Genomic DNA, 18,883 nt, shown 5'->3' on the forward strand with positions numbered 1-18,883 from the left:
CGTTTTGCCATTCGTGCACCCAGGGTCGTCGTTGAGTACACCATCGCAGGCGCTCCTGCCTGTGATGCAGCGTCAAGTGTAACCGCAGCCATGGTCTCCGAGCCTGCCATCTCGACTGCTAGTGATACGAGGTCGTTGGGACCCAGCACGGCATTCCGTATTACCCTTCTGAACCCGCCGATTCCATACTTTGCTAACAGTCATTGGATCTCGACGAATTCGAGCAGCAATGTTGCGATACTATAAACCGCAATCGCGATAGGCTACAATCCGACCTTTATCAAAGTCGGAAACGCGTTGGTACGCATTCCTACTCTTTACACGAGGCATCACAACAACGTTTCACCAGGTAACGCCGGTCAACTGCTGTTTGTGTATGAGAAATCGGTTGGAAACTTTCCTCATGTCAGCACGTTGTAGGTGTCGCCACCGGCGCCAACCTTGTGTGAATACTCTGAAAAGCTAATCATTCGCATATCACAGCATCTTCTTCCTGTCGAGTAAATTTCGCGTCTGTAGCACGTCATCTTCGTGGTGTAGCAATTTTAATGGCCAGTACTGTATATGGCGGAAAATAACAAGAACGACCTGGACGGAAAGGAATACTACCCTGTAAGTCTTAAGGACAGTCAACGAAGTGATCAGATTACTAAAGGAAATGAAAAAGAGAAATTAAAATGCGTTGAACATGCCATCATAAGCAACACTTTTATAATTAATATTTTTTTGGCATGTGCTGGGAAAGAAAGGAAGAGGACGGCCTAGGAGGAAGTAGTTGGAAGTCATCGAGAAGAGGATACGATGTGATGTTACAAGAAACTCAATCGAACATCCAGTGGCATAAGAGATTGGTTGCATCGACAAAATATGTTTGTAAACGGAAGACAGAAAAACTGATTTTCGCTGCTGACGAAGTTGCAGAAGATATGAGCATTTCTCAGTTACCGGTTATACGGAGACACGTCAAACATGACTACAGGAGAAAAGAAAAGTGAAAGCCGTGGCACAAAAGAACAATGTCACTGACAAAATTTTTGAGGAATCCTTTAGATATCTTTACATATAAAATGGCGTAAATGACTAACCGCATGGAAATACAAGTTCCAGTACTGGTTAGGAGAGAAATTCATTACAAACTTCAATTATCGTCGAACACATAGCAGTGATACCACATTGAATATCTCGTACCTTTGTTCCAACAAACAAAGCTGACATCTTTAGAATTCAGTCCAGGACACCATCGCACCTCCAAAATCTGGGTTCAGAATTAATACAAATGCGCGATAGAAGCGTCAAGCGGTTTTATTACTCACTTGGAATACTAATTATACAATGAGAATAGTATAGTCTTCTACATCTACATAATACTCCGCAAGCCACCGTGCGATGCGTGGTGGAGGGTACCCGTTACCACTACTTGTCATTTCCCCTTCCGTTACACTCGCAAATTCAGCAAGGGAAAAACGACTGTCTATACGCCCCTTATAAGCCCTAATTTCTCGTATCTTATGTTCTTCGTCCTTACGCACGATGTATGTTGGCGGTAGTAGAATCGTTCGGCAATCAGCTTCAAATGCCACTTCTCTAAATTTTCTCAATGGTGTTTCTCGAGAAGAATGTCGCCTTCCCTCCAGGGATTCTCATTTGAGTTCCCGAAGCAGCTCCGTAACACTTACGTCTTCTTCGAAACTACCGGTCACGAATCTAGCAGTCCGCCTCTGAACTGCTTCGATGTCTTCCTTCAATCCGACCTGGCACGGATCCCAAACACTCTATCAATACTCAAGAATAGGTCGCACCAGCGATCTGTGTGCTAACGACATGCCTCTGTAATAGGGGAGTCGAATTATGCGTAATGTAGTGGCGAAAGCAGAGTTCTACAGGGACTACACTGCCCACGATCTCAGTTGTAAACCTGATCGTCCGGTGAAAACTCCGAGCAGTTTTGTCACTGGTGGGGAAGGCGAGCTCCGTCATTTTCAAAATACTTTGATGTGAACGCTGAGTTTATACGAGCAGTTTTGTCACTGGTGGGGAAGGCGGGCTCCGCCATTTTCAAAATACTTTGATGTGAACGCTGAGTTTATACAAGATTACGACCCGCTTATTTACCCTTTGATTACATTCTCTGTCTCTAACTCACTGAGATGAATTCAGAGGAAACGCCATTACAGAACACTTAGAAAATGTATCAGATCTACTAAAGAGATTACACTTGTCCGTCCTCTTTTGCAGTGCAGCTGCGCGATCCTGGATCCTTACCAGGTAGGATTAATGGAGTACATGGAGAAAGTTCATCGAAGAGCACCACGTTTTGTATTATCGCGAAATAGGGGAGAGAATGTCACGGACATGATTCAGGATTAGGAATGGACACCATTAAAACAAAGGCGTTTCTCGTTGCGGCGGAATCTTCTCACAGAATTTCAATCACAGCTTTCTCCTGCTAACGTGAAAATATTTTGTTGACGCCGACCTACGTGGGGAGAAACGATCATCATAATAAAATAAGGGAAATTAGAACTCAGACAGAAAGATATAGGTGTTCGTTTTTCCCGCTAGCTGTTCGAGATGAAATAATAGAGAATTATTGTGAAGGTGGTTCGATGAATCCCCTGCCAGGCACTTAAGTGGGATTTTCAGAGAATCCGTGTAGATGTAGATGTAGATGAGTATAGCCTAGCGCCTCACCCTTCTTCCACAGTGTGTGTGACCAGTTTATTCAGTTCCGACGGTGTACTCTTATGTTTCACACAAATTTCTAACCTTACTGAAACAACTGGACACACATTTTTGCTCTCAAGACAATCTGACCTTAAAACTATATTCAGTCGCTGAAAGCTATCAAAAGAAATGACTTATGAACCTGCCATTCTATTCTAAGCGAAAATAATAAAAGTTATTCAGGTGGAAATGGCTAGATTAATTAGCAGTGTTTTAAAGGAAAGTAGGAACTGACTTAGTGAATCGATATCAGTATATAAAAGAAAGGAAACTTGTCTTGTAAGAAGTAAAGGTGACAACGTTAAAGAGGTCTCAGCTCTATACTGGAATTGCATACAGCGAAGAGTCGAGAAATGTAATCATTACCGGCGAATGTGAGGATGGTTTCTTGCATCTAAGTATACAGTGTACTTCACAAACCGCTCTAAGTGAGATCCTATCTTGCAAAATCACAAAAGGAACTCAATGGTAATAACTATGGGCAGGTGAACATTCGAAACAGAAGAATAAAATGAGGAGTTATCTAAACGTTGCGATTTGGATGTGAATCTCTCTTAAAGTCGGATATCTTTTGTTTCTCACTTTCTGCTTTTAGTAAGTACTGACATTGTAGCTTCCTAAAGTACTCTTACACATACCACATGTTTTCGTCTCTTGGGTTTCCGCAAAGTTCTGATCATCTTCGATAACGTCACTAATATTGGGACATGGAGTAATAACGAACATAAAACGAACCTACTTGTAGTGTCTCAGCTCCTAAAGACTCATCGCTGCTAAAGCAGCTCACTACAAACTATTTTTTGAAGTAGACGATTCCGACAGAGTTACTGAAGTTTTCACTCCAAAAACACTTGCAAAACTGCTTGCAGTTCACCTTCAACAATACGATACACCGAATAGTTTAGATCATGTATCACCACCTGAAGAATGCCTCAGTTATACAAAAGTAGTATAATCAATTATTTTGGTAATGTTAGTAAGAATGTGTGTGTTATTCAGACATATACCGTAAGACAAAAAATTAATTTAAACTCAATGTCGTATTTTTAGTTAAAAATAATGCTGAACCCGGTATCTCGTGTAAGTATTCCAGACCAGTTTGAAATTAAAGTTATTGAAGTGAATGTTACCTGTGCAGGTTTGGCTTCAGCTACGGCCAAGGTCTTATTGTTTCCGAGCTCCCTTTCGAAAAGTCAGTGTTGTCGTTTTACTTTATGGAAGGTCATGGTTCATTAAGAGCTTGTTTGCCTTGTGCAGTTTTGTTAGCAAACTTGCACTGGAACTCTGATGGAAAAAGACTGGGATGAGTATAGATCAGGGAAAGAATCAGTATTATTCAAATATTACTAGAGTCACACATCTGAAATGCTGCTACCAGCATAGCTACTCAAGCAAGGCCAAAGTCGTGTACAGTCTGAGTTTTTCCAGTTTGAGCTGGGTCTCTCGCTCTGATAACATTGCTATCCTGACTTTACTTAAAAAGGTTCTTCTTGGCCACATTGAGAGCTCGAGTATTAATTGTATGTCACTGGCCCACATTGATTGAAAGGCTTGTGAAATTCCTCCCCAAAGTACTTTGCATTGTCTATTGTCGTGATAATATCTGGATGTTTATGTTAATGTATAAATTAGGGTACAAAATGATATTAAATACAAATAATCGATAAATCTAATATGAACCAACGCTCCAATTTGTTTGTGCAGTTTCAGAAGTGATAACTTGAAAATAAAGTGTAGTTTGACGTTAATGGGATCTCCAGTGAGCATCATAGAGAAAATAATTTGGCCGTGTTAGTAAACGTATGTTTATGAATTAAATTACAGTTCCATGTTTCTAAATAAGTGATGTACTTCAAAATACTAACTTGTTCGAATAGTGTGAGATTTACTTACAGCAACCACTTCAAAAAGTGCGTGTGTGTTTTGAAAATATGAAGCTGCATTCAAGATTTAGGTTTTTAAATGTCCATTTCCAGTTACATATTGGGGAAAATTTGTGAACAGACTTGAAATTTATCTATAATATTTGACCTCATCACTTTTAAGACGTTGCCTAATGTTCCAGTTTGTTTTATATTTCATGCTATTTTTTAAAGGTGCTGATTTCATAGCGAATGTTTTCGTATTTACACTATCAAAATGTTAAAAAATGGTCATTAAATACGGTGTAGAACGTACTTACTCATTGTCAAAGCTATTTTTTCCTCAGTCTGTACAGTTAATATGCGAGAGCATAGTTTCATTGTCACTGTGTAAGCCGTTGTCTCTGTCAGACACGTATTGCTTTTGTGTTTACCCAGTGCTGCAGAACTGTTTATTTTGTGCCTAATTTTCTGTTTCCAAAATCTTCAAATACTGGGTAGTAAAGAAGAGTTCCAAATATTCTTGAAATAAAAATATCTAATGTGCAGAACCCGCAAAACTGCAGCAGACGTTATCAGATATTTGGTTTAACCTCTAATTGAGAAACAGTATTTTATTCGAACTGTTAAATGTTGACGAATTTTACAATCTCTAATCACCAGCCTAAATTCGCAGCCAATTAGTAGTTTACTTTTTGTTTACAGTGAGGTATCTGTTAATATTTATTTTATTTTGTAACTTGGTGTGTTAATAAGCATTTTTAATGTGTGATTTCTTTTGTTTTGTGCACAGAACTCCTGAAGCAAATGCTGTGCAGTATACAGCTGCACAAGCACACCAAGCTCAGCAGCAGGCACAGGTGCAACCACAGCCTCAGGCTCAACCGAGCCCACAAGCCAGGCTACAGCTGGTGGCTGCAGAGCCCACAGTCGCCGCCCAATACTACTCTGCACAGACTCAAGCACAAGCACAGGCGCAAGCACAAGCACAAGCACAGGCACAAGCTCAAGCTGAAGCTCAAGCTCAAGCTCAAGCTCAAGCTCAAGCTCAAGCTCAAGCTCAAGCTCAAGCCCAAGCTCAAGCTCAAGCACAAGCACAGCTGCAACCCCAACCCCAGCCACAGCAGCAGCTGTTGACTCAGCAACAGCTGCAGCAACACGTTCTGACCCAGGCACAGGCCCTGCCACAGCAGCAACTGGTGGTTGCTACATCACCACGCTCAGTCGCTCTCGTTCCTCAGCAGCTGACACCCTCCAGAGCCCACAGTGTGCACGAAGCGCGACTGAGGGCCTCGTTGGCCGGTGAGGATCCGAATGCAGCCGTTCAGCAGCTGATAGTGGCAACTCCGACGCCTACACAGACACAGTATGAGGGTGCACAAGTGGCACAATTCCTGGCTCTGTCCCAGCGACAGCAGGCTCAGGAGCAACAGCAGCAGCAGCTGCTACAACAGCAGCAGCAGCAACAACAACAGCTACAGCAGCAGCAGCTTCAGCAACTGGCTCCCCAGCAGGCTGTCCAACAAGTGGCTATACAACAGTCTCATGCTGGCCTTGCTGCACAGCGCCAGCAGGCTGCTCTGAGGCAAGCTCAGCAGCCACAGATAGTCTACCAGAGTGTCGAAGACCAACAGGCCGTCCTCCAAGCCGCTCGACAGCAGTCGGCCCAGCAGCACACCACTGTACAGCAAGCCGACCGGCAACAGGCGGCACTCCGAGAGGCACAGCAACAAGCTGCGCTGAGAGAGGCACAGCAACAAGCTGCGCTGAGAGAGGCGCAGCAACAAGCTGCTCTCAGGGAGGCGCAACAGCAAGCTGCCCTGAGAGAGGCACAGCAGCAAGCTGCTCTGCGAGAGGCTCAGCAACAGGCCGCACTACGAGAGGCTCAGCAACAGGCTGCACAGCAGGAGGCACAGCAGCAGGCCGCGCTGCGAGAGGCTCAGCAGCAAGCTGCACTGCGAGAGGCACAGCAGCAGGCGGCTCTCAGGGAGTCCCAGAGGTACAGACCCATACAGCAGGTGGAACAACAGGCTGTGGTTAGGGAGCCACAGTCCTATCAGGAGTACGAGCAGCAGCAAGACTCCCAGACGCAGATACCCGTGTTGCAGCAAACACGCAGACCGGCACCGGAGCAGTATTTGCGTGAAACGACTCGCCCTCACCAGGCGAGGCGGCCGCAGGCTTTCTCGCGCACTCGTCAGCGCATTACGACTCCCCCTCCGATCCACGACGAGGAAGTGATCAACTCTCTTCTCGGCCAAGCGCCAGAAACTAGGACCATCTATCAGTCCACCGCACGTCCTTCGTACTTCGAACAGACTACTCAACCCTCTCAATCGTCTGTCTTCGAATCGACAGCCTCGGGAAGACAAAGATCTCAACGACCGACAGCTGCACTCGACAACAGACAACCTGCTGAGCCCGAAGGAGGAAACTCTCTACCTGTCGTGCGTCTGCCCACACCTGACGGGCAGCGTCCTCTCACCCACTCCGAGCTCCAGGCTCTTGTTGACGCCGGTTTCAAAGTAGCTCCAGTGGCAGAGAGTGACACTCCTGCTCCCAACCCCGTGTACTATCAGCCACAGCAGCAGCTAACCTCCACTAAGAGACAAAGGTCGTATGCAACGCCGACACCTCCTGCTCAGTCAGTGGGTCAGGAAAGAAGCAAATCACGCAGGATACAACGGCCACAAAGGCCGCAGAGGCCACACAGCGCTCCTCCGGCTACGAGGCTGCAAGACGAGTATCTCAGTTCCTTCCCTAGCCCGTCCCCTACAGCTGGTAGGCCCGTGTACGAAGACTCGAGAACACAGCGTCCTGTCTACCAAGAAACTGTAACCCAGGCTCCAGTTTACCAGGAAAGTCCGACAGCACAGCCCACGTACCAAGAGCTTACTACCGTCCGTCCTGTCTACCAAGAACCGACGACAGCAAGTTCTGCCTATCAGGAGATAGAAACACCTCAGATTATTTTTCAGGAAGATCTGAAAGGACGGCAGATATACCACGACGCTCAGACTCTGCAGCAACAGCGGCCTACCTACAACCCACAGCCCGTAGTGCCGGAAGCTGCCCCAGCACCTGTGCAGTACGTGGCAGCGACGACGGCCGCACCAGCCACAGCGGCGGCCCTGAAAGACCCTTACCAAGCGGTGCAGGAACATCTTCGCGCCCAGCAGCGCACGCAGGCTAGCGCGCCCCGGCGCTTCCAGCAGCAACAGCAACTGGTGCAGCAGCAGGAGCAGCAGCAACACCAGCAGCAACAGCAGCAGAACCGCTACGACCAGCAGCAGTTCTTAGAACAGGACCAAGAACAGCAACAGAGGCCAGAACTGGACTACAGGTAACATGGCATTCCAATCGTTGCAAAAACCTTCTATCTCCAGTTTGTCAAATAACTTTAGATTTAAAAATGAAAAACACATTAAACTGTCTATTTACTTTGCTATTTAACATTCAGTTCGTAGTAGATTACTAGGTGACAATAAACTATGAAAAAATATTTTCATATCACAAAGGGCTGCCATGGGGGGGGGGGGGGGGGGTTCTAACCACTATGGGACTTAACATCTGAAGTCATCAGTCCCCTAGAACTTAGAGCTACTTAAACCTAACTTACATAAGGACATCACACATATCCATACCCGAGGCAGGGTTCGAACCTGCGACCGTAGCAGTCGCGCGGTTCCAGACTGAAGCGCCTAGTACCGCTCGACCACCGCGGCCGGCGGGCTGCCATGACAAACATCTTTAAGACATAGTTAAAACTTTCAGAAATTTTCTGTCGACTGATTTAAATCTTTTCGTTGCATTCCTTTTTGTTGCCAAGCGCTGATATTTTGAACGCATTTAATTATATTTTAGTAACAATGAATTGCTTGGTTTTGTTTTGTTTTGTTAGCTGCGAGTTCCATATTTCAGTCAGTCATGAAGTGTAAAATTCTCGATTGAAAAAAAATTGGAAACATTCCACTGAAAAAAAACAATATGTTTAATGTATCAGATCCGGACGGGGGGGTACTGCAACTGTGGTTAAACAGCTTTGTAATGTTCATAAAACGTTTTGTTGTCCTGTAACCCACTGTCAAAACCGGCCAGGGTGGTCGAGCGGTTCGAGGCGCTACAGTCTGGAACCGCGCTACCGCTACGGTAGCAGGTTCTAATCCTGCCTCTGGCATGGATGTGTGTGACGTCTTTAGGTTAGTTAGCTTTAACTATGTCTAAGTTCTAGGGGACTGATGACCTCAGAAGTTAAGTCCCATAGTGCTCAGAGCCATTTGAACCACTGTCAGACATTTTATCTCCACTCGTAAGTTTTAAAAGAGCTTTACAGCTCTAATTCTAACTGCGACAGGTTCGCCATGAGTAGTGCAGATGACTTTTCTTTCTGTGTCTTGATAGTAGGATCTAAGATGAACATCAACAAAAGCAAAACTAGGATAGTGGAATGTAGTTGAATTAAATCGGGTGATGCTGCGAGACTTAGATTAGGAAATGAGACGCTTAAAGTAGTAAAGGAGCTTTGATATATGGGGAGCAAAATAACTCATGATGGTCGAAGTAGAGAGGTTATAAAATGTAGACTGGTAATGGCAAGAAAAGCGTTTCTGGATAAGAGAAATTTGCTAACATCGAGTATAGATTTAAGTGTCAGGAAGTCGTTTCTGAAAGTATTTGTATGGAGTGTAGTCTTGTATGGAAGTGAAACGTGGACGATAAATAGTTTAGACAAGAAGAGAACAGAAACTTTCGAAATGTGATGCTACAGAAGAATGCTGAAGATTAGATGAGTAGATCGCAAAACTAATGAGTAGGTATTGAATAGAATTGGAGAGAAGAGAAATTTGTGGCACAACTTGACTAGAAGAAGGGATCGGTTGGTATGGCATATTCTGAGGCATCAAGGGATCATCAATTTAGTATTGGAGGGCAGCGTGGAGGGTAAAAATCGTAGAGGGAGACCAAGAGATGAATACACTAAACAGATTCAGAAGGATGTAGGTAGCAGTAGGTACTGGGAGATGAAGAAGCTTGCACAGGATAGAGTAGCATGGAGAGCTGCATCAAACCAGTCTCATGACTGAAGACGACAACAACAATAACATATACATACTTTCAACGTCAAATGGACTCATCGCTGAATAAATACTCTGTGAAACAGTGGTTAGTATTCCGAAATACTTAAATTAATGTCTACTATAGACTGAGTTGACAAAAGTCGCGGGATTCCTCCTTCTGACCAGGATAGTGCAGCAACGCGACGTAGCATCGTCTCAAATCGTTCGAAATCCTCTGCAGAAGTACTGAGCCATGCTGCCTCTATAGCCATCCATAATTCCGAACGTGTTGCCAGTGCACGATGTTGTGCACAAAATGACCTCTCGATTATGTCCTGTAAATGTTCCATAGCATTCATGTCGGTCGATCTGGGTGGCGAAATAACTCTCTCGAATTGTCCACACTGTTCTTCAAACCAATGGTAAACAGCTGTGGCCCGGTGATATTACACGGTTATTTGGGAACATGAAGCCCACGAATGGCTGAAATGATCACAAAATAGCCGAAAATATCCATTTCCAGTCAATGATCAGTTCAGCTTAACCAGAGGAGCTGGTCCGGACCATGTAAACATAGCCCACACCACCAACTTGCACATGGCTTGTTGACAACTTCGGTCCGTGGCTTCGTGAGGTCTGCACCACACTCGAACCCTACCATCAGCTCTTAGCAACTGAAATCTTGATTCATCTGACCAGGGTATGGTTTTCCAGTAGTCTAGGGCCCAGCCCATATGGTCACGAGCCCAGGAGAGGCGCTGCAGGCGATATCCTGCTATTAGCAAATGCCAGAAGTCTGCTGCTATAGCCCATTGACTAGAAATTTCGCTGCACTGTCCTCACGGATATGCCTATGGTCGTCGTACATCCCACATTGATTTCTGCAGTTATTTGACACTGTGTTACTTGTCTGTTAGCACTGAAAATTCTATATGCAAACGCCACTGCTCTCGGTCGTTAAGTGAAGGCAGTGACCACTGCGTTGTCCGTGGAGAGTGGTAATACCTGAAATCTGGTATCCTCGGCTCACTGTTGATACTGTGGATCTCGGAATATTGAATTCGCTAATGACTTTAGCACATCAGTAAAAAATAGCAGTGTTTCGGAATGCCAACCACTATCTCACAGGGCATTTATTTAGCGATGAAATGTGTTAAATATGTTGTCAATACACAATTTGAGGTAGAAAGTAATATATATATATATATATTGTGATGCCTGATCGATTTTCACTTTTTCCAGTATCGCCTGGATTGTATTACGAGTGGCTCCACTTCTTTTGCTATTGTCGGTTCTTTACGGAGAGGCGGTCTGCCACTTCGTTCTGCGTCATTCAGACTTGTTTGATTACAATGAAAATATCTGGACCTACTAACTTTTATGTCATATAACGGTGTATTATTACATACATTTCCACCAAACCAGCATGGATTGTTGCGAGATTGTTCCCCTTCAAACGCAAAAAAATTAATTACCGTATTGCACGATTTGCCACTTTATCAGAGGGCTGCGCCATTTTGTTTTGGATCTTCTAGCGACCATTACGGTAATGTGGTGCAGAGATTTCAATGTGCACCATAAATGCAGGCGTGTACCTATAAACAAACAGAAAAAGTTCAAACGATTTACGGCGAAGCAGCCGGGTCACGTCTTCGATAACCGCAGAAATTTTAACAGGTGCACACCCTGCCGTTTACAAAGCACAAATGCAACGGGAGAGCGTTATGCAAGAACACTGAAAACCTCGGTATGCAGGACGTATACCAAAAAACAACACACACACACACACACACACACACACACACACACACACACTGTAAATACTAGCGCCACCACACAGCCAAACATGACCTACATCAACTTCCGACTTTCTTTTTTTTCGATACGCACCCATATAGCCATCTCGATAGAGGAAAGACGATGCGACAGGGTGCTTCTACGGTGAAGGATATTAATGAGTGTCAAATTAACCTGGCGGGAAGTTACATAGGCTTAGACTTGTCACGCGATACCATGCAGGCGACTTTCGTGTTGATTATGGTGGTACGAAGGACAACACAACACCCAGTTCCCGAGCAGAGCAAATCTCCCACCCGGCCGGAAATCGAGCTCAGGCAACTTCCGTTAGCGATCTGCCGCGATGACCCTGCAGCTACCGAGGTGGACGTGTGTGTTGCCTTTCGGCATATGCCCTGCGCACCGAGGTTTTAAATTTCCTTACAAATAGCTTTCTCATTGCATTTGTACCTTGTAAATGGTGGGGTGTGGACCTGTAGAAATATCGGCTGTTATCGAAGACGCCACCAGGTGCATTGCCGATAAAAGGGCTCTGAGCACTATGCGACTTAACTTCTGAGGTCATCAGTCGCCTAGAACTTAGAACTAATTAAACCTAACTAACCTGATGACATCACACACATCCATGCCCGAGGCAGGATTCGAACCTACGACCGTAGCGGTCGCTCGGCTCCAGACTGTAGCGCCTAGAACTGCACGGCCACTCCGGCCGGCCATTGCCGTTAAGTTCTTTTAATATTTTATATGGTGGGAGAATCTCAAGTTTCACTTCCAAAAAATTAATGGCGTAATTTTATTTTTTCTAGGTAATAATTAAGATATCGAGTACCCTCGTATAGAACGATCAGCGTAAGCTATAATATTTTGGACATGGCTGCACTACAGCAACGGTTACAGAACAGCGTGAATAAAAGATAACCAACCAGCTGAAGAAATGGTGGCTTTCAAATAAACTTGACCACTGTTTCGACGGATCTAAACCCGTCTTCTTCAGAAGGACAGACCTGCATACAATGCAATAGCTTATAATGAAAACTCCATGGAACAGTATTACTTGTCTAGCAGAAGGTACTCCCTACAGTAGATGTAGGACTATCACAAACAATATGGTAAATGGAAATGGAAATGTCGTGTGGCTAGGGCCTCCCGTCGGGTAGACCGTTCGCCTGGTGCAGGTCTTTCGATTTGACGCCACTTCGGCGACCTGCGCGTCGATGGGGATGAAAATGATGATGATTAGGACAACACAACACCCAGTGCCTGAGCGGAGAAAATCTCCGACCCAGCCGCGAATCGAACCCGGGCCCTTAGGATTGACAGTCTGTCACGCTGAGCACTCAGCTACCGGGGCGGACAACAATATGGTAACTATCACAATAGGGCAAGTAGTACTTACAACTTCACATTAGCAATTTCCCCAGTAAAATCTGTCTCCACATGACATTTATGGGCAACGTTCTGTATGTCATATTTAAAAACTGAGGTCCCTGGCATCAACGGCTTGTCGCATCAGTAAAAACATTTACTTAGAATAATAAACCATGTTAGTAGATACATGCCGACTGAGGGAGAGCGGAGAGCGTGGATGTAATTAAAGCAATTCCTGAGGCACATGCACCGATAAACATGTACACTTGGCGGTCTAAACAGCCAATAAGCGTAAGCACATTGAATTTACCAATACAAATATACCATGCATATCAGCTAGTATAGAATAAGATGTTAAAAAGACAAATACATAAAATATACTGGCATAAGTTAAGATCCTTATAGGACTGTCAGTACATTATCATACGGAAATAGTGATATCTATGTATAAGTACGTTATTACAAGCATATTGACAGAACTGAAATTAATATCACCTCCAGCACATCATCATATTGGAAGCAAAACTGCCAGTGCGTAAGCACGCTATTAAACGTAAAGTCAGTAAAAAGCAAAAATTTATAGGTATCTGAAGAGTAGCAAACATAACAAAAGTGGGTGGCATCAATATCCCAGTATAATATTAACTTGAAAACGAATACATATGCACAAAAATTTTATAATACAGAGGGGTCCAAAAAATGTATCCACTGTTTAAACGTCCATAACTTGCAAACTAATTGACGGAGTTGTCTCATTTTTGGTAAAAGTGTAGCTTAAAGTCCAACTTAAAGATATCACTGTAGGTGTTCAGAATGGTCACCATTAACATCCACACACAAACGATGCCGCCGAACTGCAGCACGAACTACTGACTGCAACGTGTTCAGTTGGATATTTGCATATGAATGTTCGATGGATTCTCGAAGTTCATCCAGTGTGCTTGGCTTTTGTCGATAAACGACGTCCTTTAGTGTTCCCCACGGGTAAAAGTCCAGGGGAGTTAGGTCTGGGGAACGTGGCGGATACTCCACAGCACTTCAACGGCCTATCCATCTTCCAGGTAGATTTTCGTCGAGATACGCCATAACACGACTTTGGTAGTGGGCTGGGGCACCATCTTGTTGAAAGTAAACTCTTCCGTCTCCATACAAGTCTCGGATGGCAGGTAAAATGGATGTCTGAAGCTTCTGAAGGTACACCTCACCGGCAACTGTGCCGTCAAAGAAGAATGGCCCAATCAAGCCCCAGTAAGACAACCCACACCATACATTTACTACTGGCAAATTCACGGCTTTTTCTACATGGACGTTCGGATTTTCGGCGGCCCAGTAGATGCAGTTGTGGCGATTTACTGTACCATTTAGTTTGAACTGTGCCTCATCAGACCACACAATCATCTCTGCAAACTCTTCATCGTTGTGCACCATGTTAGTAAACTACTCGCAGTACTCCATGCTACGATCTGGATCGTCCTCGTTCATTGCGTGTAGTAATCGTGGGATGTAGCACTTCCACTTTCCAGTCTTCAAAATTCGCCGAACACTTGAGCGACTCACACCAGTTTCACGGGCACACTGTCTCACAGACTTCTGTGGTGAGCGAGTGAATTGTTGTAACACACGACGGGAGCTAGCTGGACTTTTTACTGTTACAGGTCGTCCAGATCGTTGTTCGCGTACATCTTTAACACAGCCTTCGGCTTCAAATTTGTCTCGAATGCGACGAATCGTTAAACGTGTCAGTGGCTCTGTTTGATACTCATTTCGCCATTGCCGTTGAACCTCATTAATGATTTCGTACTTGAAATACCACAAATACAACATCGAATGTAAGGCTTGCGCCAGCCATGTTTACACGAGTACTAGGTGCAACTAACACTGACTATCTGGTGACTGTCATCTGACGAAATAAAACAACGCAATACAACGTTTGTGTGGCGATTGCCGGAACTACAAACTATTACTACCAAAGATGAGACAACTCCGTCAATTAGTTTGCCAGTTATGGACTTTTAAACAGTGGATACAGTTTTTTGGACCCCTCTGTAAAATTTTGTGGAAATGAACCACTCGTAAAGGCTACGGTCCGTCGTATGAAGATTTTTTTGCAAACAGTATAGGGTTGAAACTATCGAAAAATTGTCCACAGCCAAGCTGCAGCTGGTCTTTTAGTAAATTCCCGTATTTGCGCTCAAGATGTCTATAGATCTCTAATTCTTCCCAAAGGTCCATCCTGCGCCCTTTGATTTCTCTATGAAGAACAACTGTGTCTTCCAATTTTTTCGGAGCTTGGTTGGCAATCAGTAGATGTTCAGCTAACGTAGAGTTATGTACCGGGTGATAAAAAGGTCAGTATGTTAACGTTACCTGAAAAGGCGCTTTTAGTGAAACTGTATTATCAGAATGGGGAATGTGCTAGTTCAGAGTTACGATGCTATCGCCATAGGAAGGGGATTCAAACGGGTAAAGGTCCGTTGACAGAATCGCATCATCCCCAGCCTGGCTGATAAACACCTGTTGGAACGTACGATGTTTATGCAGGGTGGCGTTCCATCCCATATCGCTAGACGCGTGAAAGATCTCTTGCGCGCGTCGTTTGGTGATGATCGTGTGCTCAGCCGCCACTTTCGTCATGCTTGGCCTCCCAGTTCCCCAGACCTCAGTCCGTGCGATTATTGGCTTTGGGGTTACCTGAAGTCGCAAGTGTGTCGTGATCGACCGACATCTCTAGGGATGCTGAAAGACAACATCCACGCCAATGCCTCACCATAACTCCAGACATGCTTTACAGTGCTGTTCACATTATTCCTCGACTACAGCTATTGTTGAGGAATGCTGGTGGACATATTGAGCATTTCCTGTAGAGAATATCATCTTTGCATTGTCTTACTTTGTTTTGCTAATTCCCGGGTTCGATTCCCGGCGGGGTCAGAGATTTTCTCTGCCTCGTGATGGCTGGGTGTTGTGTGCTGTCCTTAGGTTAGTTAAGTTTAAGTAGTTCTAAGTTTTAGGGGACTTATGACCACAGCAGTTGAGTCCCATAGTGCTCAGAGCCATTTGAACCATTTTTTTGTTTTGCTAATTATTGTTATTCTGATCAGATGAAGCGCCATCTGTCGGACATTTTTTGAACTTTTGTATTTTTTTAGTTCTAATAAAACCCCATGTCATTACAAGCATGAATGTCAATTTGTACCTCTCTCTATCTACATTATTCCGTGATTTATTCAGTTTTCAAATTTATACTGACTTTTTGATCACCCGGTATACAAGTTCCGTTCTTTCCTAATAGATGCTCTTTGCAGTTTCGAAGCTGATTGTTACATAAACGAATGTTTGGCAGGTTCGCCGAGGTTGCCGCGGCGCCGATAGTGGTCGAAGAGCCAGCGACAGTGGCGCCGCCACCGGCTACTCGCGGCCGAAGGCCGTACCACGCACGGTCGCGGCTGAGGGCTCGCCAGCAGCATCCCCCGGGTGACGGCTACACCGGACAGGACTACGACGCCGAAGCCTACTCGGCCGCGCGCAGGGTGCGTGGCCGCCGACCGCTGCCCGCCGACAGGTCCTGAGCTCACACTACTCTCTGACACTGGAGCCCAGTCTCACCCCAACAGAATCTCGTTTGACACTAAATTTGTCGTACGGTCTTCGGATACAAAATTGTAAATCTCATCATTCCAGCGATAATCATCTAGAGTGGGAAAAACTTTCCGCTCGTCTCTGGCATTAGTGCTGTCTCTACTACAGTGACGCAGCCAACAAGCTGTTCTATATTTGAAAGTCGCAGGTGTAGACACAGGAACTTTTGCTACATTGAATGAAAAAAAAAAGAACTGGTTAAGATCAAATGGACTAGTTTCACAGATGGGTAAGCAGTGCTGCGGAGCTCAAACATTGGTGCGGGAACATTTCGTGGTCTGCCATTCGTCGGTTTTGATACTTTCGTGCTTTCAATTCCTTAAGTTTGTTTCGTAGTAGGGGAATCGTATACATTCCCAATGACTGACACGTTTTACTTGACTCACATTTGGAATCTATGATCGGAACACAATTTCACTTTGTGGATTCGACAACTCTTAACCACTGGTTCCGAGTAGCTCAAGGATGGAGATAAACTGAAAGGTTTTCTAATTGATATTTTTCGTCAAACTACGTTTTCCTGGAATGTCTCTGTAACGCATTTTAATTTGTAACGTTGCAGACTATTAGCCAATTTTCTTCATGACTCAAAAATTGACGCTAACACAGAAATCTTGATTAACTTCTCACCATCTGGGTTCACAGTCATGAAGAACTCTTTAAAGGTCATCACATTCGCGGTTGGCTGCAGAAATTATTTATTTCACAACTGCAGTTTCAGGGTTTGGATATCTTCAAGTAGTACTGCAAAAGATTCACGTGTTAACAGTGCGTTGGAATACTGATTTGTGGCGATTTATGTAAAGAATGTTAACACTGGTAATATTTCACGTAAGTTACTCATTTCACAATGTACAGAGATTCGCACTCGTTTGATGTTACTGTATTTCTGCAGTGAAAAGGCTCATTTATGACGATGACATGTGTGCATGTCGGAGGATTTCAAAGTCTGACATCTGCTGAAGCATAATCTTTTGCAGTAGCACTTGAAAATGCCCCAAAGGCCGAAATTGCAATTGCAAATAAATAATTTCCACAGTCAAAGGCGAATGTGGTGCACTTCAAGATAACAAAAACCTTGGTTCACTGAAATTGACAAGTCTTATGCTTTTAAATTTTGAAGTGGTTTTCTGGCCTATTCCTTCTTGAAATGATTCCAATACTTCCATAGGGTGGAAAAAGTGATAACCTACGACGTAAGGTTTCAATTTCCCGTGTTGTGGAAATTTTACAGATGTATATCTCTAATCATAGAGAATATTAAAAGAGGGTAGGGAAAAATGGTGCAGTATTGCGTGTTCGTTGTAGTTAGAGTATTTTTCTCTCTGGCGGGACACGTGGCAATATCGTGAAAAACAATAGAAGGATGAATGATATCGTTTAAGTATTTAGATGCGTGAATGTTGCTGCACATGCCTTTTTTTAACAAGGACGAATGTTGTCAAATTAACTACTTACTCGTTGTGCTTTCGAGTTATGTATATATGATTTTATGTTTTATGAACAAGAGTCGGTGTACTAGGAATATTTTCGAATAACATGCCTGAAACGTGGGAAGCTACTTATGCATATGTGGATTTTTGAAAACTAGAAGATTATTTTCAGTGGTTGAATGAAATGCGTGTTTCTTTCATGCTTAAGGTCTACAAAGCTATCTTGCCCTAAACTTTCCACTTTTCATAAGTAATATGCGGTATCTTCTCTTATGCCTTGTAATGTTCATGGGCAGCGTCCAGTGAATTAAACGGACTTCAGGTGTGTGAAATGCGGCTCTTAATACGAAGAATTATGTATGTTTAAACGAATATTTGGGATTAATATACAATATTTTAATTTTTGTTGTCGAGTTCCTGTGTTTTTGAATGTTTATTTTATGTCTCGTCCTGATTAAGTTCAGGCAGTACCTGTGTATACTCACTTTGTAGAAAGAATTCACGTAATATGTAACATTATTGTGTGTTGGAAAGAGTGCTTAATAAAGATGTGTGCATATCACAGATTATTTCTGGTGAAGAAGGTTGCTAGTTTTAAATACATTTCTAACATTCACATGCATAAGTACAGCTGCACCGTAACGATGTTACTCTCTTAGCGCTACGCTGTTCAACTCTTTAAAGTACACATCCATCTATTTTGCATGGTAGGAGGAGAACACATAAATTCATCATGTAAAAGTCATGTTTGCATATCGAGAACGATTGCGTCTTAAATTGTTGCTTGGAGGCTGTGTCTTCCGCAGTGAAAAAATATCACTAACAACATTCCGAAACTTATTTTCCCTGTTTAGTTCTGAATAAATTAACCGGATCATGTCTATATTTGATCAAGAACATATCTTCTTAATTAGCACCATTACCGATGACATATGATGGAACTCTCTCTATCAAAGAAATGCAATTTACATGCCTACAGTGGCAAAAAATTTGAACCCCGAAT

At 43.8% G+C, this 18,883-nt stretch overlaps 1 protein-coding gene across 1 annotated transcript in view; it reads left to right on the forward strand.

The window, feature by feature from the left end:
- Positions 1-18,449, forward strand: part of LOC124555890 (mediator of RNA polymerase II transcription subunit 15-like) — a 115,159-nt gene extending 96,710 nt beyond the window's left edge. Inside the window, exons 3-4 of the mRNA XM_047129950.1 lie at positions 5,380-7,929; positions 16,152-18,449. Coding sequence (XP_046985906.1) covers positions 5,380-7,929; positions 16,152-16,377 — 2,776 coding nt within the window. The 3' untranslated portion in view covers positions 16,378-18,449. The remainder of the gene's footprint in view (positions 1-5,379; positions 7,930-16,151) is intronic.
- The last annotated feature ends 434 nt before the right edge of the window (positions 18,450-18,883 follow it).

This window comes from Schistocerca americana, chromosome X (assembly GCF_021461395.2).
Source record: "Schistocerca americana isolate TAMUIC-IGC-003095 chromosome X, iqSchAmer2.1, whole genome shotgun sequence".
NCBI lineage: Eukaryota > Metazoa > Arthropoda > Insecta > Orthoptera > Acrididae > Schistocerca > Schistocerca americana.